We start from the raw sequence: 25,013 nt of genomic DNA on the forward strand, positions 1-25,013 counted from the left end.
TGATAGTGTATTTGAGATCAGAAAATAAGGCATAGTTGGAAATGGAGATTTTATTGATAGTTGACGATGAAAAGATTTGCATAAAGTAAGAGTTTGGTAGTGAACCATAGGAGAAAAATCTTTTAAAGAAACGTTGAGTACTTTTGAACATCTTCTGACTCTGATACTTGATTGGACACATTGAGCCTGAACACCTCAATCCATGATAGTGTATTTGAGATCAGAAAATAGGGCATAATTGGAAATGGAGATTGTTTTGATAGTTGACGATGAAAAGATTTGCATAAAGTATTAGTTTGGTAGTGAGCCATAGTAGAAAAATCTTTGGAAAGAAACGTTGAGTACGGTTGAATATCTTCTGACTTCAATACTTGATTGGACACATTGAGCCTGAACACCTCAATCCATGATAGTGTATTTAAGATCAGAAAATAAGGCATAGTTGGAGATGGAGATTGTTTTGATAGTTGACGATGAAAAGATTTGCATAAAGTAATAGTTTGAAAGTGAACCATGGGAGAAAAATCTTTTAAAGAAACGTTGAGTACTTTTGAACATCTTCTGACTCTGATACTTGATTGGACACATTGAGCCTGAACACCTCAATCCATGATAGTGTATTTGAGATCAGAAAATAAGGCATAGTTGGAAATGGAGATTTTATTGATAGTTGACTATGAAAAGATTTGCATAAAGTAATAGTTTGAAAGTGAACCATGGGAGAAAAATCTTTTAAAGAAACGTTGAGTACTTTTGAACATCTTCTGACTCTGATACTTGATTGGACACATTGAGCCTGAACACCTCAATCCATGATAGTGTATTTGAGATCAGAAAATAAGGCATAGTTGGAAATGGAGATTTTATTGATAGTTGACGATGAAAAGATTTGCATAAAGTAAGAGTTTGGTAGTGAACCATAGGAGAAAAATCTTTTAAAGAAACGTTGAGTACTTTTGAACATCTTCTGACTCTGATACTTGATTGGACACATTGAGCCTGAACACCTCAATCCATGATAGTGTATTTGAGATCAGAAAATAGGGCATAATTGGAAATGGAGATTGTTTTGATAGTTGACGATGAAAAGATTTGCATAAAGTAATAGTTTGGTAGTGAACCATAGGAGAAAAATCTTTGGAAAGAAACGTTGAGTACTTTTGAATATCTTCTGACTCTTATACTTGATTGGACACATTAAGCCTGAACACCTCAATCCATGATAGTGTATTTGAGATCAGAAAATAAGGCATAGGCAAGCGATTTTTTTTATTGAAAACAGAGAGAAACAATAGTTTCAATTTTTTTTTCAAGTAAATCTTGATTGACGTTTTGAAACCCTCCATTAGGTGGTGCGTGCAATCATTTTTTCAATTAATTGACACTATTACCACAATGATGAGCACTCATCTTGGCACACATACCGTAGTTGTGAACAGTGAATATTGGAGAGAAATATTTAAATTTGAATATCTTCTACCTAAATTTTTGATTGGACATATTGAGTCTAAACATCTTAATCCATGACAGTTTCATTGAGATAACAATAATTCAAAATGGATATTATGATGAGAGTTTGTAATGAAAAAATCAAATGAAGCGAATATTGAGATAGTGAGTTAAAGGAGCAGAATATAGGAAGGAAATTTACATGGCTTCAATACCTCTGAAACTCCCAATCAAAAATAAATGTGAGTATGTTTAGATTGAATAACGGTTCATTTATATTTAAACTTCCATTATTATATAATAATTATTTTCTTTTATTCACAGGTTTTTTTTTTCTCTTTGAAGGACGCCATGTATCCTGCCATATATATTACATATCTTTGAAATAACTTTATAAGAAATTATAAAAAAAATTGAAGAATTATGCAATACTTTCATTGCTTTCAGAGTAGGGTAGGAGGAAGATGTAGGATAGATAGTTGATATGTATATTAAATTAACATACGAAATTAATAATGATACACTATATTGCTAAAAGTGGCGGTACGTTTTGTATGAGTGTACAATTTGATAGGAGAATTCTGCAAACTCAATGTGGAGCATGATGACGCTGTGAGAGAAGAACGAAGTACGATCGGCATGCGGATAGAATGAGAAAGAAAAAAGAAGAAAAAAGGACAGAGATGATGGAATGATGACGAGTTAGTTTTGAAACGGATTTTGTAAAGTGAAGTTGTGTTAGGAGTGAAATGAAAAATATTTTGAAAAAAAAAAAAGATTGGTGAAAATTAATAGAAATACCGAGTGTTATGGTTATTTACCAGATCACGAACCCTACACACCCCTCTTCATCTTCTCTTCCTAATTAATAGAAAAAAAGGAACGTTTATTTCTTTAAATTATTCCAATTTATTACTGTCATTGCAACAACAAGTTGTAACGCACTCGTATGTGGTAGAAACACATTGTTACGCTTAATGGATGTTGGAGAGCAATTTGGCCCACATGTGTTTCCAAGAACGAAACAGAAGTAGATATGGATGCCACAATCCTCAAAATCTGCCATGCTGTATGAAAGGAAGGATTTGAGAATCTTGAAAAGAAAGATTTGGAGGAACTGATGATCGACAACCCTCTCGACGATGATGAACTGATGGAGTTACTGATTGAATCGGAAGAAAATTTTGGAGACGCAGAAGAAAGCGAGGTATGTGGGCAGGAATTCAACCAGACTAAGCTTGGTGAACTTCTTGAAATGGCAGAAAAGATGGGCGACATGGCCTTGGATGAGGACCTTGATGTTGAACGAGCCGTGCAATTTCGGGCGGATTTGCGGAGAATGTATAATCAGCTTCGGTATAATCAGCTTTTCAAACAGCAGTCAGTTACTGTTCTACACTTTGATGATTACCACCACCTAGCGGCGAAATCACCAACTAATTGGTAAATCAACAGAATGCTCTTATCCTTCTGAACAACTTTGCCGAAAATGGCACTTTTGTATCTGCTTTGGATCGCGAGATAGAAAAGTCTCAAATTCTACTTAATAACTAGCGCCACCTAGCGGTGAAATCTCCAACTAATTGATAAATCAAGAGAATGCTTTTATACTTCTGAACAACTTTGCCGAAGACGGCACATTTCTATCTGCTTTGGATCACGAGTTAGAGACTTCACTTGATAACTAGCGCCACCTAGCGGCGAAATCTCCAACTAATTGGTAAATCAACAGAATGCTCTTATCCTTCTGAACAACTTTGCCGAAGACGGCACTTTTCTATCTGCTTTGGATCGCGAGATAGAAAAGTCTAAAACTTCACTTGATAACTAGCGCCACCTAGCGGCGAAATCTCCAACTAATTGGTAAATCAGCAGAATGCTTTTATACTTCTGAACAACTTTGCCGAAGACGGCACATTTCTATCTGCTTTGGATCACGAGTTAGAGACGTCTAAAACTTCACTTGATAACTAGCGCCACCTAGCGGCGAAATCTCCAACTAATTGGTAAATCAACAGAATGCTCTTATTCTTCTGAACAACTTTGCCGAAGACGGCACTTTTCTATCTGCTTTGGATCGCGAGATAGAAAAGTCTAAAACTTCACTTGATAACTAGTGCCACCTAGCGGCGAAATCTCCAACTAATTGGTAAATCAACAGAATGCTCTTATTCTTCTGAACAACTTTGCCGAAGACGGCACATTTCTATCTGCTTTGGATCACGAGTTAGAGACGTCTAAAACTTCACTTGATAACTAGCGCCACCTAGCGGCGAAATCTCCAACTAATTGGTAAATCAACAGAATGCTCTTATTCTTCTGAACAACTTTGCCGAAGACGGCACTTTTCTATCTGCTTTGGATCGCGAGATAGAAAAGTCTAAAACTTCACTTGATAACTAGCGCCACCTAGCGGCGAAATCTTCAACTAATTGGTAAATCAACAGAATGTTCTTATCCTTCTGAACAACTTTGCCGAAGACGGCACTTTTCTATCTGCTTTGGAGTTAGGGAAGTCTAAAACTTTACTTGGTAACTACGTTTACCGGTGCCTTGAAGCAACACCCCCAGATAATGGACTATTTTATGTAGATCGATCAGTGTTGCCATCTGAGGTCAAAATTTCGAACAGTGAATGGCCACACATGATAGCCCTTGGTCAGTACTCAAACTTTGCTGAACACATGGAGAAGGTAAACTTGCATCTAACATTGGTATTTTGACGAAATTAGGTAAGTACTGTGATTTTTTTTACGTCCAATTTGATTTACGCCCCCCCGATAGTGGACGTAAAATAAGGACGGAGTGTACGATATCTGTCAATTTGCAGAATGTGTAAGTATATATTTCCCAAACAACCAATTTACACGTATAATGAAGTTTATCTTCATGTTATACGTACATTTATGCGGTAAAGTTGCCGTAAAAGTGCCTTATGCGTACAAAAGTGGAGGCGCTATACGTGCATTGACGGAAAAATAATAACGCTATATGACTTCAGGCGATATCTTATGCGATGCACGGTGTGCACTATTGCGACGTAATATATCATCTTATGCGACTTAATAATATTCGAAAAAAAAAACAATTCTTTCCACCTCAGTATCGAACTAAGAACCTTTTGATTTTCGAGCCACACTTCACACTGAACACCAAACACTACTTATGAATCACACTGATTAAATGTCATGGCCTTCTAATTCACCTCAATGTTGGAATGCAATTGGTTTCCGTGCGCTATCTAGAGCTCAAAATGACGAAACGTGATTTTCCGCACAGTTATCAAAACCTCTCTCTTGCTATGTAGCACCACCCATTATAAATTATCAGGTCATTAAAACAAAAATGATGACTTTATAACTTATTGTGTAACCATAATTATGACTGTTAACTTTCTTGTAGCTTTTTGGCACTCCAACAATACCTCTTTCATTGTTATCACATATCACATCGCAATATACCAACGTTAACGATTCTAGCTTATGCGAGTTTGTATGCACATTTTAACGAGTTTATTTTTACTTTTATGCGATTTAGTTTGTACACCAATGCGAGTTTCACTGACATAATAAGAAAAGTGCCAAGCGAAGTCGTATAATTATCGCAGTGCGCAATTATGCGAATTCAATTGACACTTTGCGAGTCCGCTCGAACTCTTTTGCGAATAAGTAAAGTTCGTCGCAATAAAACATCAGAATATCGTCTACTACGATGTAGTTATACATTATAAGAGTTGATTTGCACTCTTATATGATTTTACCAGATACATCGCAATAATTTCATAAAATAACATCATATGCGATTTAGTTTGTACACCAATGCGAGTTTCACTGACATAATAAGAAAAGTACCAAGCGAAGTCGTATAATCATCGTAGTGCGCAATTATGCGAATTCAATTGACACTTTGCGAGTCCGCTCGAACTTTTTTGCGAATAAGTAAAGTTCGTCGTTATAAAACATCAGAATATCGTCTACTACGATGTAGTTATACATTATAAAAGTTGATTTGCACTCTTATATGATTTTACCAGATACATCGCAATAATTTCAAAAAGTAACATCATATGCGATGAAAATTGTCATTCAGTCGTATATATGCGATAGCGAGTTAAAATAGTACTTTATACGATGTACAGCGTACATCCTCATGCGATTTCTGGTTGTCTGGGTTTTTTTTTATATACACAAGGTATGTTTCTTATGCTTTTTTGACAAAGTACAACAAACAACATATTCTTTCGTCTGACTTTTTTTCCGAAAGAAATATAGCTAAATGACAAGTGCCTATCGAATTTCTAACTTTCGTCAATAATTTTACTGTACGCTCGAAAGTTTAATTGCACTCCCTCCACACCATCCACCCGGAAACGCTAATCATGTCGGTTGAGATTCCCAACCATATCTGGGCTGCGGGGCACGCTAAAAAGCCAAAGAGGTTACGATTTGCGTAAATGCAATGTTGCTGTCTGTCGCCCAGTCAGGCCGCGATGCACAACCGCAAAGGACTCTGGAATTTGTTGTCGCTTGTTGTGCTTTGCGACAAAAGATACGACGACACAAATGAGATACCTGCCGACCAAACCACTGACGAGGGTTCATGAACAGAACTGGAGTGCAACAACATGCCCCTCAACGCTGCGCCGCGCCGGTTGGCTTGGATGTACTTTATGGGATTTTTTGTTTAATTTACGATCTTCGCCATACATACCGAACCGCGTATAGACTTGAGGTACAAATTGTTTAAATAGCATCAATTGTGATTTCCTCTTTTGCAGACATTCCCAACGACACGAGGTAACCGAGAAAAAGTACAAATGCAATCAGTGTGACTTTGCCTCCCGAATTCCGGGACATCTGAAGCGACATCTGCTAGTGCACAGCGGTCGTAAACCGTTCCAATGTCCTCACTGCGAGTACAGCTGTAACAATATCGTGAGTATTTTAATGGGAGAGTGAAACGTAGAACTAATTTACTCTGTTTCAACATTTTCAGGAAAATCTTCGGAAGCATGTTATCTCCACATCGAAGCATAAGGGAAAGTTTTTGTACGAATGCAGGTATTGCCCGGCAACGACTGATTCTGGAGAAGTCTTCAAAGCTAACTTTAGCAAAGATTATAGAAATCATTTGCTTGTAGATCATAAGTTGACCGCTGGGGAAGCAAACCAGGCTGTGCGTATATTTTGAAATTGTTTGGTGGATTAATTAATAAATATTTTAGATATACACCGTAGCTCCTGACTTTTAAATTTAAAATCTACCTAGAAGTAACTGTCCCTGTTTGTAACCGTCCGGCGTGTCCTCGATATTGCGAAACCGATATAGCGTACACACCAAAAGTCGATTGAGAATTACAGCAATATTTTGCCGAGTTGAAGGTTTCAGCATAAATTTGGCTGAAATTCAGCAAAATTTTCATGATTTGTTCAGTAAACTCTGCTGATCGCCAGTAACATTTTACTAGAATTCAGCAAACTTTGCTGAAAGTTCAGCAAAAAAAAATTGCTGGACCCTTCAACTCGGCAAAATTTAGCAAAATATTGCTGAAAGCGTTTGGTATGTATAACATGCTTCGGTAAAAGCTATGTAACGCGTTTTATTTACAGAACCCATTGAGGTCATCAGCCTCTTCCCAGCAACTCGTATCCTTAATGCCCGCCGGTTCGGAAACGGCGAGCAACCTAGGGATGATTGTATAACAAATTCTGCTGGGAAGTTTAATCGTAAACTGACAGGCTGTTTGCTTCTACAAGAAGACTGAACGTCATGTCTTCAGGAGATCGGCTCACAACAGTCTCCGTTCCCCAGGTTAGGGGCGGCTGATCAACGTACGAGCGCCAGTGAAGGACTTTAAGCACAGCTGCAATCCCCGGCCCTTCGGAAAATTAAGAGGTTAGTGCCTGACCTTTTTTTGTTTCTCTCTGTTCGAAACATAAACCACTGCGACCAAAATTTGATCTATTGTGGTATATCTCGTGTCCTTTGTATAGTGCATGTCGTATTACTTTATCGCCATTGAGAAGTTATAAAGTATTCGGTTTTGTTACAGTAAAGTGCTGCTAATAAAACAAAACAAAAAACCGTTCGTTAGATTACTAATCGGTAATAAATCAATAACTTTTTCCACGAACTTCCAATCGTTTTGCCGTCTTCGAAGGAAAGTTTCATAAATGATTTTTCTACAAGAAGCTTTGATCGATTTGAATTAAGGAGACAAGGGGCGACCTCTGGGATTTTTTATCTGAAATTGTAACTTTTCCCATAGTAAATCCTATGAAAACTTAGAACCGCTTGCGCTAAATTATGGTTTCACCGATTGCACTGAAATTTTGCACAGTTCATATGGGACCTAAATGGAATCAAAAAAGTTGACTGGAGCGAGAATTTAATGTTTGTCCCAAACTAATGTACATATCAGCCAAAAGTTTGGGGTTACTATCGTAAAACATAGAAAAATGATTTTATGATAATTTCGTCATCTATCATTCAATTTTATTTCTTTTTGGCGCATTTCAAACATAAATAACTAAATTTACGTTTGATGTCTTTAATTTAACGTATTCAAACATTTGTATACATAAAAATGTTATGTAAAGTTAACACATTTCACCACATTTCAAAAAAATGAGGCAATTTTACGTTCCCACTCTCTGTAGGAACTTTACCTAAGCATTGACACTCTCAAATTGAAAATTATCAAATATGCCGCTTTTTCATGGTCAACACTTTTATGAGATCTAATGTTATGCAAGCGTTGTGCACCAATATCCCTCGTAAAAAGGAAAACATTCAAATTTCACGACTGTGTTGGTGAATATTTCGGCTGGAGCATAAATTTATGCTCCACGTAAGGAGGCACAATCCAACCTGTCAAACTCCATAGTGAAAAAATAGGTTGCCGTCCCCTTGGTACACGCACCATAAAAAAAGCTCGCTTGTGGTACACAACGTTGCGCGGTGCCGTTGAAAGTGGCCGAAGACGCGGCTGCTCGAGGGTTAATGAAGTGTGGAACGTCCCTGTTGGAGGGAAGCAGCAGCAAACTGAAATGTGTGGCGAGACTAGTTTTCCCAAGCCGAAATATCCTAAAACAGACAAAAAAAAACTAAAAATGCAAAAGCTTTGCCGTCTTTTCGTGGCATGCCGACTTCCCGAATAAAAAATACAGTAGAAAAACCGAACGTTGTATTGTAACAGTACTATTTAAAACCATATTTTTACAATAGCCACCACTGTTAAAATAAAAATACAAAAACAATAAAATGTAATGTAGACACCATACAGTAAATTGTAAATAAGATTTTTACAATATACTATACGGGTTAAGTCACCGACGAACCGACGTGACAGCTAGAACAAATAAATTCAAATTTGTTGTCCGCGACGCCATGATGAAAAATAACCGAACACTATCGCCACCTCTATAACGGCTCGCGATGATTTGATAGCTCGACACAAGGTGGAGTCGCTGAGCACATCTTTACTTGCGCCAAAAATTTTCAGTGTGCCACCAGGTGTTGAATTGTTCCTCAGTGTGCCCCGAAGTGCCACTGCTTGATGATTCAGATTTTGCTTGGCAACTGCCAAGACAACCAACTGTTTGTTTTCATTTTGCAGGTCAAATGCACATGGTTGCCTAGTTTTTTCACCCAAACTCAAGTGTCAAAATTGTGCCTCAGAGTGCCTCGGTGTGCCACACAGCGTATAAGACGGTGTGCTTGGCACCTCTTGGCACAATGTTCCAAGCGACTAGCCCCTTGGCTCGACACCAAACCCCCGTGTGTTCATATAGGAAACGGTTCGCGTCTGCACTGGGAAAAAAATCTTCATTCCTTCTATGTGTCCGGGACATGAATTTTTGCAATGGGGGTAAACACATATTTTCCATTAGTGCGACTCATACTTTTGATGAGGCACCATACAGCAGCGACTCATACAATTTAGAGCACATACTATTCATGTGCTAATTTGCCTGCGTAATCGGGTATTGGTTGCATATACTTTGGATGTGGTTTGGCACATAGATATTTGCCATTAAGTATGAGGCAATTTTCCTGCACTCAGGAAAATTGCCTCATACTTAATGGCAAATATCTATGTGCCAAACCACATCCAAAGTATATGCAACCAATACCCGATTACGCAGGCAAATTAGCACATGAATAGTATGTGCTCTAAATTGTATGAGTCGCTGCTGTATGGTGCCTCATCAAAAGTATGAGTCGCACTAATGGAAAACATGTGTTTACCCCCATTGCAAAAATTCATGTCCCGGACACATAGAAGGAATGAAGATTTTTTTCCCAGTGTGAGTGTGCGCTAATTTGACAGAAGCGATCGCTCGCTTCGCTGGTCGACCGTTAAATTTGGGGGGGGGACAGTTTTGGATCGCCACTGTCACGTCGCTTCGTCGGTGGTTAAGTATCCCCAAGTAACATAACTAGCTGAATAACAGCCCAGCCAGCAATTTGATTGCTATATCGAAATTGCAACTGAAATAGTCACACTTATATAGCACCAAAGAAATCGTATTCAATGCACGAAACAGGCATATACATACTAAAGTGGAGGCCATATCGAAACATATATACGATTACTACGATTCCATCCATCATGATTTACGATTTCTCGAAAAATTTCTACGATTTCGCCGATTTTCTCCGTCTAAATATACGATTTGCATGATCTTATTACGATTGAGTGTACCGATATACGACTCAAGATTTTCAAATAAAAAAAACAATCCGTGTTCGATGGGAATCGAACTCAGGTCCTTTGATTGAGAACTGCGCGTTATCTCTATTGGCTACATTGCCAAGTTGGAAATAGAGAGTTCAAAGTGAATGGGATGAAACGAATAAAAATTAGCATGATACGGTGCGGGACTTGTGGTGGGAGCGTTGTTGTTGTGCATTGAGTGGCACCAAAAGTGGTGCCGTGCAAGAGGTCCGGAATTCACATCGTTGTTGGAATCTATACATCACTTATTATAAGTCATCTGCTAGTATGAAAACCTATATATTTGGTCAAAATTATTGCTACCATGGTTGGAATGTGTCGACAACAACAAAAATACAAATTTGTGTTGAATACCATTTTTTCTTTTTCCGCATCACACAAATATGTAAACAAAATCATTTACGATTTCCGAGATTAAGATTCGACTATTAAAAGTGCAGTAACAATCATATGCGACTGTAAAAATGAATATACGATTTCTACGATTTCATTCATTTCGTATACGACGCAAGTGTGACGCAAACGATCAATATACAACATTGTTATAGTTGTATACGATTTCACCGATTTCCATCATACCTTTAGGTAGCAAACTCGATTTAGCGGATTCATATACGATGTGAAGCGACGATTTCCACGATTCAAAGAAATCATATATACGATGCTAGCGAACTTGCAGCTTGACACTAAGAATGTATGTTTTTTTCACGATTCTATCCGATTCTGTGCGATCCTACCGATAGTATCTCGCACCTTTTATGATCGGATACGACTATATGAAACAAAATCGCAATTGAAATTTGATTTGGCATGAAATGCAATTTTACGCAATCATTGTCAACAAATATACATATTATTATACAACTCTGATTAAATATATGAAAATATACGATTTTTTACGATTTATGATTTACGATATGTGGTTGGCTGGGAGTTTCTTAAGCTAAAGTTTGCTTAAGAGTAGTTTATTCGTCTGTTGTACAGCAAAAATGTGTGTTGGGTCGTAACAATATAAAAAAAATATTTTTCTCCATATATATATTTTTGCAAAACCATACATTATATTGTAAATGAATTGTTCTAAAAATTGACGTTGGTCTAAAAAAACCCTAATTAATCCACCTAGCGGTGATGGTGCCTTTCTCGTGCTTTAAAATATCCTTTCAACAAAACTCGAGCGACATGTTGATGACATTGACATAAATACAAAATGAAAACTGCTTGCTAAATCTACTCAATATGGATACATTTTATATTAGCATAACATCCAATATTCATAAAATATAAGACAACGATCCAAAACTCAAACCAAACAAGCCGCAAAATTTTAGATTTTCCGGTCATCATTTTATGACTCCGGATATCTACCCCAACTAAACTAACCGCCATCTTGAACATTGAGACACCATCTTGGATGTTCTGGTATTCATTTGTGGACTCTGCACCTAAAATTACATAAAATAGTCGCCGTATTGAATTTTGGCATGTCGTTTATGATTTTCTGGTTACCAGTTTTGGACGAAGACCGGCATTCTTCCCCATTCAAACTATAGTCATATTGCAGACCTTGTGAAACAGCGCACAGCTTGGGTTTTCTGATTACAAATTTTGAATTCTGGACATATTTTCATACAAAATATGCCCATAATGCAAGAATCAAAAATCCTATAAAATAGGCACTAACTTGAATACTGGGCCATTATCTTGGACTTTGGATCGCTATTTTGGATACTCTGGTGGACTCCAAACAAATTTCCCATTCCAAATACACTTATTTAACATAGTTTTAGAGCTCAAAATTCCTTAAAACAGCCACCATCTTCTGTTTACGCGATCAAATTCTTATTTTTCCATTCAACGTTGACCAATCCTGCTATAACTTTACACCTTAGGAATCTGAAATGGTACGATTTGATGAGATCGCTTTAGTTTTGTCTATATTTTGTTCTCATATATGAGAACTTAGACCTATTCGTCACTGTTGTTCATACCTAATGTTTATCAGGCCATTAAACAAAGCCACGATTTAATTTTTCACATGAACGTTGGTTCTGCTACATAACAGCTAGTCTCTAATGTGATCTAAGGCTATTTTCTTGCTAACCGCCCGGATAAAAACTAACCATAGGGTGTTTGGTGAAAACCATTCCTGCACCATACAGTGTACCAGCTACAATAAAGTGTATTGTGATGAAATGGTTCGCTTAAAGCTTTGTACATTGTAGCTACTATACATTTACATTCGATTTTTATGTAACAATATGATTTTCTTACGTTTGAACCATTCACTTTTCCGAAACATAATTTTTCCGTGCATTTTTAATTATTTATTCAGTTTTAGATTTTTTCCGTGCTTTATTTTGTCGATGTTTGTTACTTTTTTATGCAAAGGAAAAGAAAAAGAAAAAAGTGATGAAGTTGAAACATCAATTTAAAGTCAATAAAATGTTTAAATCAGTGGTTAACCAGATGTCCTAAGAACTGCAGATCCAAGAGATATGGTGGGCTAGGTATGTAGAGTGCGATGAGAGAAATACGAATGTAGGTCAACCCGGAAAGACGCAGGTCAGATTACCGTAAATCAGTGGATGAATTCAACACTATTCTTTCTGTATTTGCATTTAGGAGAGTTTTCTCCTCTTCTCTCATGTGAACTTGCCTTCGACCACAATAGAATCAAATGCGATTGACAAACTTTATCTTTTGACTATTTATTTTGACGTAGAGCCATCTTTAACATATGGACTGCACTGAACACTGAAATGACTTCTAATATAGATTCGCCTGCGGATTCGCTTTTTAACCTAATTTATGTTTGAATCGAACTTGACAGTTTTCTCAAGAGTTGTTATGTATTTCTAACTTAAGTCAAACTGGAGCCTCAATATTGCAATAACGGTTAAGCACGCTGTAATTGTACTTATGTACTGTGGTATATCCAGTATTCCTGACAACACTTGCCATGCCATGCTGCTGCGATAAGCATTCGATGGAGTTGAATGTTTATGAACTGATCGAGTTTCGTCGTGTCAGCATTGCATGTGCGGTGCGGTCCCACGGTCTGGACTGACCGCAGTTCTAAGACACATCGATCGTATGATCGTCCAAGCCCCTCCCCAATCCAACTTTGTATGTGTTAGTAATTAAGTAGGTCTAAGAAATATCATGAATAAAGGACAAGCGATTATGGTCAGAACCAACGTAGAGTGAAGTCCGATTCTTCAAGTGAACTCCCGTGGAAAACGTAAACTACCTCATGGCGACCGTGACAGGAAAACGTAAACTACCTCATGGCGAACCGTGAAAAATCGTAGTGAAAAGTGTTAGAAGCCACCGTTTGATAGTGAAGAAATAAACTATAAACCATTATGTGACACTTGAAGTATAGTGCAAACCGAGGCTGTTGTGCAATTAGTGAATCGCAATTGAAAACTTTTACACCGAGCCGTCGTCACCATCAAAATGGGTAATCAAAAGTCCAACCCAAAGACTGAACAAAACGGTGATTCGGATATTACAATCATCAATAACCAGGATCAGCACACAGAGATGTTGTTAGCACACGAATGGAAGATTGTAGTTATTTTAGTGATCGTTGGACTACAGTTGGCAGTTACGTTATACGTACTTTTCATGAAACGTGAAAAACGAAGAGCATCAAAAATAGCAGCAAGGTCAATCGCGGCATTGAACCAGGTGTAGTCCACATGCACACGAGCAACGAAGTTGAAACGGAGCCCCCAATCATCAATTACCAACCATGGTGAGTGGAGAAAGTTTGCATGGGTAGGCGACGACATTCCGGTGAGTGACATTATCGGTCAGGGTGATGGTCGAATCAGAGTTAAGAAAACTTCAAACGATTTTGGCAAATTTTAATAAATCGCCAAACAGGCGTTATTTACGCTCAACACTGCACGAAAAGCAGAAAATTACTGAGCAAATTTATAAGCAGAAAAAACAACGGCAGAATATGTTATAAAAGTGGCAGAAGATTTAAAAAATAGCATTATTACTTTTATTGAAACAAGATTGAACCAGCCAAGTTTGCCTAAATTCAAAACAATCGCGAAAAGCTTCATTAAATTTACAACTCTTTTCAAAAACAGCCACCAAAAAATGGCATTCGACATCAAACAAGCTTCAACGCTTGTGGAAGTTTTTGATGGGAACCCTGAAAAAACAGAAGCATTTGTGGATGCTGCTAATTTGCTAATAGAACTGACACCAGCAAATCAGCATCCCACTTTGTTCAAATTTCTAAAAACAAGGCTTGCTGGACAAGCAAGACAGGCCTTACAAGGACAATTAAATGATGATCCAGCTTTATTGGTACAGTCGGTAGAACAAAAATGTGTCTCTCGTCAAACACCGGAAACTATAATAGCCAAGATGAAAAATGTCAAGCAAAGAGGTCAAGCAGATACTTTTTGCAATGAAATCGAAACGTTAACGACAAAGCTGAACAGTTTATACGTTCAACAGAAAATTCCCGCTGATGTAGCGTGCAAAATGGCTACAAAAGCAGGGGTTGAGAGTTTAATAGCTGGGACCAATAACCCAGAAATCAAACTAATTTTAAAAGCATCGTCTTTCAACACCATTGGAGATGCAATTCAAAAAACTTTGGAAAATTGTGTCTCGCCGACAAATTCAGTGCTCCATTTTACTCGAAACAGAAATGGACCAAATGGTCGTGGTCGAGGCAATAATTTCAGAAGCCGAGGAAGACGTGGTTATTACCAACATGGTCAAACACGTTCTCAAAACAATCATCGTGAGTATAACAATGGTGATTACAACTTTAATCGTGGACAAAACCGTGGACGAAGAGGAAATCACAATCACTCCTGTGATTACCGAAATGTTCGTCAGATTCAAGCAGAAAATGACCAGGAAAACGCTCAGGCGCCTCAGCGAGCAAATCAAAATGCATTGCCGCTGAGGGAAGCCAGACAACAATAAAGAATATATACTCCATAGATTTTGCTGGAGGAAATTTTGTGAAAGCATTTGTTGAAATTGCTAATACTGAATGTACTTTCATACTAGATACAGCCGCAGATATTTCAATACTAAAAGCAGATTTAGTCGATCAAAATTACTTAATAGATCCCTCAACGAGATGTATTATTCGTGGTGTTACAGACGGAACCGTCAATACAGTTGGAATTGCAACAACTAATTTAAATTTTGATGGTAATATTTTAACTAACTTTCCTTTCCAATTAGTTGAAACAAATTTTCCCATACCGTCGGATGGTATCCTGGGAAAAGATTTTTTGAACAATTATAAATGCAGTATACATTTTGATTCATACGTATTAGAAGTGCGGACCAGAGAAAAAGTTTTTGAAATTCCAATGGAAGACACTATTCACAACCAAATTGTTATACCTTCCCGTTGTGAAGTCATAAGGAAATTTAAAATAGACAATATCAAAGAAGATTGTGTAATTAAATCAAAGAAATTGATTCCTGGAGTATTCATTGCCAATTCTATTGTGAACAAAGACAATACTTACGTCAAAATTGTCAATTCTAATTCATATTCTGTAACTATTCCGGAAAATCCACAAGTTGATTTTGAAAGTTTAAATGATTATTCAATATTGAACATAACAAAAACCAAAAATGTTGAAGACAGGTCAAAATAAATTTTTCAAAAAATTGATACAGACAATATTCCGATCAATGAAAAAGTAAAACTTACTCAACTGATTGAGGAGTTTTCTGATATCTTTGCACTAGATAATGAGAAATTATCTGAAAATAATTTTTATCAACAAAAAATTTCTGTAACGGACGATACACCGGTTTACATTAAACCTTATCGTACCCCGCATAGTCAGAAAGAGGAAATTAATAAGCAAGTGAAAAAATTATTAGATAACGATTTAATCGAAACATCTACTTCCAGTTACAACTCTCCTATTTTACTTGTTCCGAAAAAAGGTACAAATAGCGAGAAGAAATGGCGTTTAGTTGTCGATTTCCGACAGCTGAACAAACAAATACTTGCCGATAAATTTCCGTTAACCCGTATTGATGACATTCTTGATCAATTGGGTCGAGCAAAATGGTTTTCCACATTGGACTTAATGTCCGGATTTTTGCAAATTCCTCTTGATGAAAAATCAAGACAATATACAGCTTTCAGTACTGAAAATGGACGTTACCAGTATAAACGTTTACCTTTTGGTCTAAAAATTTCACCCAATAGCTTTCAAAGGATGATGACCATTGCTATGACAGGTCTGAATCCGGAAGTTGCATTTTTGTATATTGACGATATCATCGTCATAGGTTGTTCTACAGAGCACCATCTGAATAATTTGCGTAAAGTTTTTGAACGATTACGTAAATATAATTTGAAACTGAACCCAAGTAAATGCATTTTTTTCAAGAAGGAAGTAACCTATTTAGGGCACAATATTTCCGATAAAGGCATCCTCCCTGATTCTTCAAAGTTTGAAGCAATTATTAACTATCCAGTTTGCAAAACTGCAGATGATGTGAGACGATTTGTTGTATTTTGCAACTATTATCGTAAATTTATTAAAAATTTTGCGCAAATAGCAGCACCTTTAAATAAATTATTAAGAAAAAACGTTAAATTTGAATGGACGGAAGAATGCCAAAGTTCATTCGACAAGTTGAAGAGATCACTTACTGAACCAAATATCTTGCAATATCCTGATCTCAAACAACCTTTCATTCTAACTACAGACGCTTCGGATAAAGCGTGTAGAGCCGTACTTTCACAGAAACATGGTGAAGATGAGTTGCCAATTGCTTTCGCCAGTAAGTCATTTACTAAAGGTGAAGCACATAAACCAGTAATTGAAAAAGAATTAACTGCAATTCATTGGGCAGTTAATCATTTCCAGCCATATTTGTTTGGCACACGTTTTACAATTAAAACTGATCATAAACCTCTAACGTATTTGTACACCAAAAAGAACCCGAGTCAAAAGTTAACTAGAATGCGACTTGACTTGGATGAATATGATTTCGATATAGAATTTATCAAGGGTCAATCAAATGTTTGTGCGGATGCTTTATCCAGAATCAATCTAAGCTCAGATGATCTTAAACAAGTAGCTATCATGGCAGTACAAACCAGAGCGATGACCAACTCAAGTGAAAACGGAATGGCCAACCGTATTTACGAAGTTGTTAATCCCGAAGAAACGCATAACCTGCCTAAGCTAATAACGAGTACTTCAAAAAGGGGAAAAAAACTATGAAATTAATTTTAAACTGACGTCAAAGAATCGAAAAAAGTTAATTAAAGAAATGACTAGTCATATCAATCCAAAAAAGGACTTAGCATTCGAGCTAATGTTTTCAGGATTAGAATCGATGCTATGGGACTGCAGCCCGAAAGTAGCATTAACAGATAGTGACCCCATATTTGAAATTATTCCATTACCAACTTTCAAAGAAATAGGAACAAAATTTCTCGAGAAAGTTGAAATATTGATTTATAAAGCGCCCAAAACAATTGAGCATGACAATGAAATTCAAGAAATATTGTTTAACAATCACAATACAAAAATCGCAGGACATCCTGGACAACTGAAATTGTATAAAAAACTAAAACCTTTTTACTATTGGAAAAACATGCGACAAATTATACGAGAATATGTACAGAATTGTTCATTCTGTCAACAAAACAAAACTTTCAAAAATCCAAAAGAACAATTAATAAAAACTGATACACCTCACCAACCTTTTCATACAGTTGAAATAGATACTGTAGGACCATTACCAATCACAAACAATGGTAATAGATATTTATTATCGCTACAGTGTGAATTTAGTAAATACATCATTCTAATACCAATGATGGACAAGAAAGCTTCGACAATAGCTAGAAAATTTGTTGATAGCTTATTTCTTATATATGGACCCATACAGTCTATTAAAACAGACATGGGCACAGAATTTAAAAATGAAATTTTCAAAGATGTATCAACATTCCTGAATATCGAACACAAATGTTCAACAGCATATCATCCTCAAACTATTGGTATGCTTGAGAGGAACCACAGAACATTAAACGAATATCTAAGAACATTTTTGAACGAATCCAAAAATGACTGGGATGAAATAATCCAATATTATGCTTTTGCTTATAATACGCTTCCAAGTATTGACACAATATTCTCACCTTTTGAATTGATTTTTGGTAAACCATGTCCAACCAATATATAATCCAGAACATTATTACAAAGAATTACATTTCAAACTTAGCAGAGCTTATCAACTGGCACAATCTTGTATTGAAAAAAGTAAAAAGAAACGAGTGAATAATTACAATGTTAACACAAAACCACTACAGTTAGCAGTAGGAGATTTAGTATGGTTAGAGAATAATGCACATCATAAATTAGGAAATTTAAGAATAGGACCATATGAAGTTACAAAAATAAATACACCAAATGCAACCATACGAGATTTGAAAAGTCCTAATAAAGAACAGACAGTTCATAAGAACCGATTAAGAAAATATTGTGGAACAACATTTTTGTGAGGAAGGAGGATGATATCCATCTATATAAATTAAAAATTACATTCCTAAAAGTTATAATTTTATATTTTTATTCCAATTTATTATCTCTTATAGAACTATTTGTTGTATTACCTATGATTCAATTTTATCCAATTATTGTTTATCTAACTTCTGTGTAAGGAACTATTTTATAAAAATATCGAATACATTTATAATCATTTAAATAATATATAAAATACAATACATTGTAACATATAATAAGAGAGGTTTGGACGACAACTTAATAATAAAATGACTACTGTACCATCCATCATTTTCATAAGGGGGAAGGTGTGGTATATCCAGTATTCCTGACAACACTTGCCATGCCATGCTGCTGCGATAAGCATTCGATGGAGTTGAATGTTTATGAACTGATCGAGTTTCGTCGTGTCAGCATTGCATGTGCGGTGCGGTCCCACGGTCTGGACTGACCGCAGTTCTAAGACACATCGATCGTATGATCGTCCAAGCCCCTCCCCAATCCAACTTTGTATGTGTTAGTAATTAAGTAGGTCTAAGAAATATCATGAATAAAGGACAAGCGATTATGGTCAGAACCAACGTAGAGTGAAGTCCGATTCTTCAAGTGAACTCCCGTGGAAAACGTAAACTACCTCAGTACCTCGTCACCCACTTCATGCAACTACATTAGTGGTCTAATAACACTTAGCGCGCTCGGAATAGTTCCATCATGCCGCTCAAAGTGTTGCCACAAATAATGTTTAGTTTGCAAAACCCGGTTATCTGGCTGGTGGGGCATGGGAGCCTAAGCTTCAGCTGTTAATGCAATCAGAGACTACTCAGACTTAGACGTGGGCGATCCTATATATGAAGGGTTATCCAAAACGCTCTGGAGAATTCCCAAAGCGAATTCTAATAAATCTAGTAAGCCTAAGATGCCATTAAAAGGAGGAAAATGACTAGATAATATAACAATATATGGTTTATGTAATGTAAAACGATCCAACATAACAAAAGAGAACCATTCCAAAACCATTTGATTAAATGTATAATCAGTAGTGAAATTACAATGAAAAACAATTTATTTACGGTACATTTTATTGTTTGAAACCATTCATGTACCATACAATGTACGGTATATTTAAACCCACGTATCAGTATTTTGAACAATTCAATAACAATAAAATGTATGGTTTTGCAAAAAAAAATATATGGAGAAAAATATTTTTTTATATTGTTACGATACTTAACAACCCGTATAGTATATTGTAAAAATCTTATTTACAATCCACGGTATGGTGTCTTACATTACATCTTATTGTTTTTGTATTTTTATTTTTACAGTGGTGTCTATTGTAAAAATATGGTTCCAAATAGTACTGTTACAATACAACGTTCGGTTTTTCTACTGTATTTTTTATTCGGGCGTTCATTAGATTATCAAAAAATCTGCGATCTGATGTGTCGTATGTATGGGTTTGGTTCATTTTTATACTTGGTAATTTCCGGTGGGATAGCCGGATCTGATTCCATGAGTCATGGACCATGACACTACCGGTTGTCCCAATTATGGTCTGAGAATATTTTATTGCTATTTATTCACCTTTACCTAATCACCGCGATTTAATATATCGCATGAATGGGTTTGCTTCACTTTTACTTCTAACCACTTTCGAAGCCACAGCTGAACCCGTAACACTACCGGGAATCTAATGTGGTCTGACCCTATTTTTCCATCAGGTTGTCGATAAGTCGTGATCAGTCTTCGTTCTACTGCTCGTGTTGTGTGTAGTTAAGAGGTAACGATAGCGTACGAATGTAACAAAGCCGACTGACACCCGACTGCGGCAACAAAATTAAGGTAGTAAAAAGTGTCGAATGTTTACAAGACTGGTCGTGTTTTGATGTACCGCATCCATGGGTTTGGTTAAATTTTACATTTTACTACCCGGATCTGATTCCGGGTAACTACCGGCTGAACCAAATATGGTCTAACATTATTGTCATGTTAACTGCTCATCGGTTAACCAAAAACGCTGCAAATTGAAGGTGTCACATGCAGGGTTTGACAATTTCGACGGGACTCTCTGAACCAATTCCGGACCACTACCAGTGACGTAAGGCTATTTTCTAGCTAACTGTTCATCAGTTTATCGCAAAAGCCACGATTTGATGTGTCACATGCCTGGATTTGGTTCACTTTTACATTTGGCCTCTTCCGGCCACTCAAAATCGATTCCGAAACACTTGCTGACCCTTCATTAGGTAATCTAAAAAGCCGCTATTTGATGTGACGCATGTACGGGTTTGTTTCTCTTTAAGATTTAACCACTTCGGCGGGAACCCCGGAACGGGTTCCGGAACACTACTGGTTCAGATATGATCTGAGATGGTTTTCCTGCTCATTGTCCATCAGGTCATCGAAAATGTCGTGGTATGATGTGTCGCATGTATGGGTTTGGTTCAATTGTATATTTGGCCACTTCCAGCGGGACGCCTAGAACCGGTTCCGGAACACTATCGGTTCAGGTATGGTCTGAGATGATTTTCCTGCTCATTATCCATCAGGTCATCGAAAATGCCGTGGTTTGATGTGCCGCATGCATGGTTCAATAGTATATTTGGCCACTTCCAGCGGGACGCCTAGAACTGGTTTCGGAACACTACTGGTTCAGATATGATCTGAGACTATTTTTCTGCTTACCGCTCATCAGGTTATCGAAAATGCCGTAGTTTGATGTGTCGCATGCATGGGTTTGGTTCACTTGTATATTTGGCCACTTCCAGCGGGACGTCTAGAACCGGTTCCGGAACACTACCGGTTCAGATATGGTCTGAGATGATTTTCCTACTCATTGTCCATCAGGTCATCTAAAATGCCGTGGTTTGATGTGTCGCTTGCATGGGTTTGGTACAATTGTATATTTGGCCACTTACAGCGGGACGCCCAGAACCGGTTCGGGAACACTATCGGTTCAGATATGGTCTGAGACTATTTTCCTGCTCACCGCTCATCAGGTTATCGAAAATGCCGTGTTTTGATGTGTATCATGCATGGGTTTGGTTCACTTTGACATTTGCGACTTCCGGCGGGACACCCGGAACCGGTTCCGGAACACTACCGGTTCAGATATGGTCTTAGACTATTTTTCTGCTTACCGCTCATCAGGTTATCGAAAATGCCGTGGTTTGATGTGTCGCATGCATGGGTTTGATGCACTTTCATATCTGGTCCCTTCCTGGGGTACCGTTCCGGAACACTTAAATGGCCATATCTCCGGAACGGCTGAACCGATCCGAACCATTTGCAATAGGAAACAATGGGACCAGATTCCGTGTCGAATGAACCGTCGGTCATTGAAATCGGATGAGGTTTACTGCCAAAAAGTGATGTGAGTTTTTTTGTACACACACATACACACACACATACACACACACACATACACACACACAGACATCACCTCAATTCGTCGAGCTGAGTCGATTGGTATATAAGACTTGACCCCTCCGGAGGCTCTATCAAATTTTCGTTTTTGGAGTGAACATATAGCCTTTCGGTACACCTTGGTGGGTTTTAATATACCGTACATTGTATGGTACACGTATGGTTTCAAACAATAACATGTACCATAAATATATTGTTTTTAATTGTAATTTCACTACTGGTTATACATTTAATTAAATGGTTTTGGAATGGTTCTCTTTTGTTATGTTGTATTGATTTACATTACATAAAACATACAATGTTATACAATGTCCGGATTCGCTGGTTGGATCACGACTGCGCCCCGATTAGCGAATCGTGTTCGTTCGTTGGGGCAACTGACAACTGATCAAAATGCTCTAGACACGCAAGTAACGAGAAATACGTCACGGAACACTCACATACTTGCGCAAACGTTCTGTATACAGGAGCTGTGATGCGACGGCGGTCAGACGTCAAACTCGTTTTGACATCTATTTTGACATTGACAGTGCTTTTTAGTTGGGTTTTGCCCCAACCAGTGAACATTCAACCGTCGAGACAGCCCATCTAACGAGCTCTCAACGAACGAATCGTCACTGTATTATCTTGTCGTATTCCTCCTGTTAATGGCATCTTAGGCTTACTAGCATTATGAGAATGCGCTTTTTGAATTCTCCAGAGCGTTTTGGATAACCCTTCATATATTGGATCGCCCACGTCCAAGTCTGAGTAGTCTCTGATTGCATTAACAGTTGAAGCTTAGGCTCCCATGCCCCACCAGCTAGATAACCGGGTTTCGCAAACTAAGCATTATTTGTGGCAACACTTTGAGCGGCATGATGGAACTATGCCGAGCGCGCTAAGTATTATTAGACCACTAATGTAGTTGCATGAAGTGGGTGATGTTGTACATAAGTATCATTACAGCGTGCTTAACCGTTATTGCAATTCGCCTCCAAACGTCATCACCCCACCGCAAAATCGCTAGCGTAGAACGATCGACGCGCCACCATTTTCCAAATGTTGGAGAGCACAGGTACCTTTTTCGCGGTGTTACTTCACCGTGAACAACACCGCGAAGAAGGTACCTACACCCTCCACTATTCGAAAGGTGGTGGCGCGTCGATCGTTGCAGTTTATCGTTTGACAGTCAATATTGAGACTCCACTTTGACTAAAGTTTGAAATACACGGGGAAATACATAACAACTCATGAGAAAACTGTCAAGTTCGATTCAAGTATAAGTTAGGTTCAAAATCGAACCCATAGACGAACCTATATTAAAATTTCTTTCAGTATTCAGTCCAGTCCATATGTTAAAGATGGCTACGTCAAAGATCTGCCGTGTGCAGCATAGTTGTCCCATGTTAATAGGGATTCCCATAGAACATGGGACAACTATGCTGCACACGGCAGAGATGAAGTTCGTCAATCGTATTCCCCTCATCGCACTCTACATACCCAACCCGCCATATCTCTTGGATCTGCAGCTCTTAAGGTGAATCGGGACGCTGTGTTATTTTTCCTATCTTCCCTCTCTTTCTAACAATTTGCCTCGCGATTTTGAAGATGGTAATCTCGATTTCTATCGCACAGATGAGGCTGAAAAACAATCAGCATATGCACTGCAAGTGAGCATACACAATGATAGATTTTTGTTCCGTTATATGAAGTAGAATCTGAGATTACCATCTTAGTAGCAACAGAGCAATGGCGGATATTTCCTCGACCGTCCCGTCCGCCCTTAAGACATCTGGTTTAGTACTTATTTCTTGGGGCAAGACACTGTGCTGGAGAGTGCATTTTCCTTCACAGAGTTGCTCAGAATTTCTCTGGATTGTTGTTGTTGTAGTTGGAGTTTCGTTTTCCGTTTGGCCTGAGGAGCTATTTCTCTGGATTGCTCCCGTTTTTGCTTTAGTGTTGCCTGATTTATCGCAAAATCAAAACAATATTGCCCGATATCTCGCTTTTCTTGCAGTTTTAGGGGTGTATTTTCGTCGATCATTGGTGACAAGAGTTACTCAGAATTTCTGAGTTACTCTCGTTTGCACAGTGTCTTGCCCCTAGCATTTCATTGACTTTAAATTGATGTTTCAACTTATTCACTTTTTTCTTTAATTTTCTTTGCATCAAAAAAGTCACAAACATCAACAAAACAAAGCATGGAAAAAATCTAAATCTGAATAAATTAGCACGGAAAAATAATGTTTCGGAAAAGTGAATGGTTCAAACGTAAGAAAAACAGTATAATGTATTGTTACATAACAATCGAATGTAAATGTATAGTAGCTACAATGTGCGAAGCTTTTAGCGAACTATTTCATTACAATATACATTATTGTAGCTGGTACACTGTATGGTGCAGGAATGGTTTTCACCAAGCACCCTATGGTTAGTTTTTATCCGGGTTGTGAGATATCCCGTCTTTTTGGGATGTGAAAACTTGTATCGTTCTTCTTGTTCACTGCTTTCCTAAAATGGTCATTGACAAATAATATGCGCGTAACCGTCTGTCCAAAATACTAAATATGTACCTAGTGTTTCGTTTTTTCCGGTTTTTCCTTTAGGGTAAAAACAATAGACTTCGCTCCCCTAAAATTCTGCTCTAATTTTCGTCACTTCATATTTATTTACATAAAAAAAATTGAATTTGTATGAATGGGGTGAAGACTAGAGCAGAATTTAAATTTTTATCTGCGTTTCTAGCGGCAGGTTTCAGAAGGTGGAAGTGCTTTTTATTTTTAAAGTTTACACATTAATGACGTTCCTACCCATATGAGGGTTATAACTGCTGGAAGCTTTTGATCACAGCGTCATCTGGATTTCAAAATTTAACA

The 25,013-nt window shown here is 37.5% G+C and overlaps 1 protein-coding gene across 1 annotated transcript in view; it reads left to right on the forward strand.

The window, feature by feature from the left end:
* The window catches only part of LOC109427442 (zinc finger protein 335), a 189,978-nt gene extending 183,285 nt beyond the window's left edge, over nt 1-6,693 (forward strand). Inside the window, exons 7-8 of the mRNA XM_062854906.1 lie at nt 6,227-6,383; nt 6,445-6,693. Coding sequence (XP_062710890.1) covers nt 6,227-6,383; nt 6,445-6,639 — 352 coding nt within the window. The 3' untranslated portion in view covers nt 6,640-6,693. The remainder of the gene's footprint in view (nt 1-6,226; nt 6,384-6,444) is intronic.
* The last annotated feature ends 18,320 nt before the right edge of the window (nt 6,694-25,013 follow it).

Source organism: Aedes albopictus, chromosome 2 (assembly GCF_035046485.1).
Source record: "Aedes albopictus strain Foshan chromosome 2, AalbF5, whole genome shotgun sequence".
NCBI lineage: Eukaryota > Metazoa > Arthropoda > Insecta > Diptera > Culicidae > Aedes > Aedes albopictus.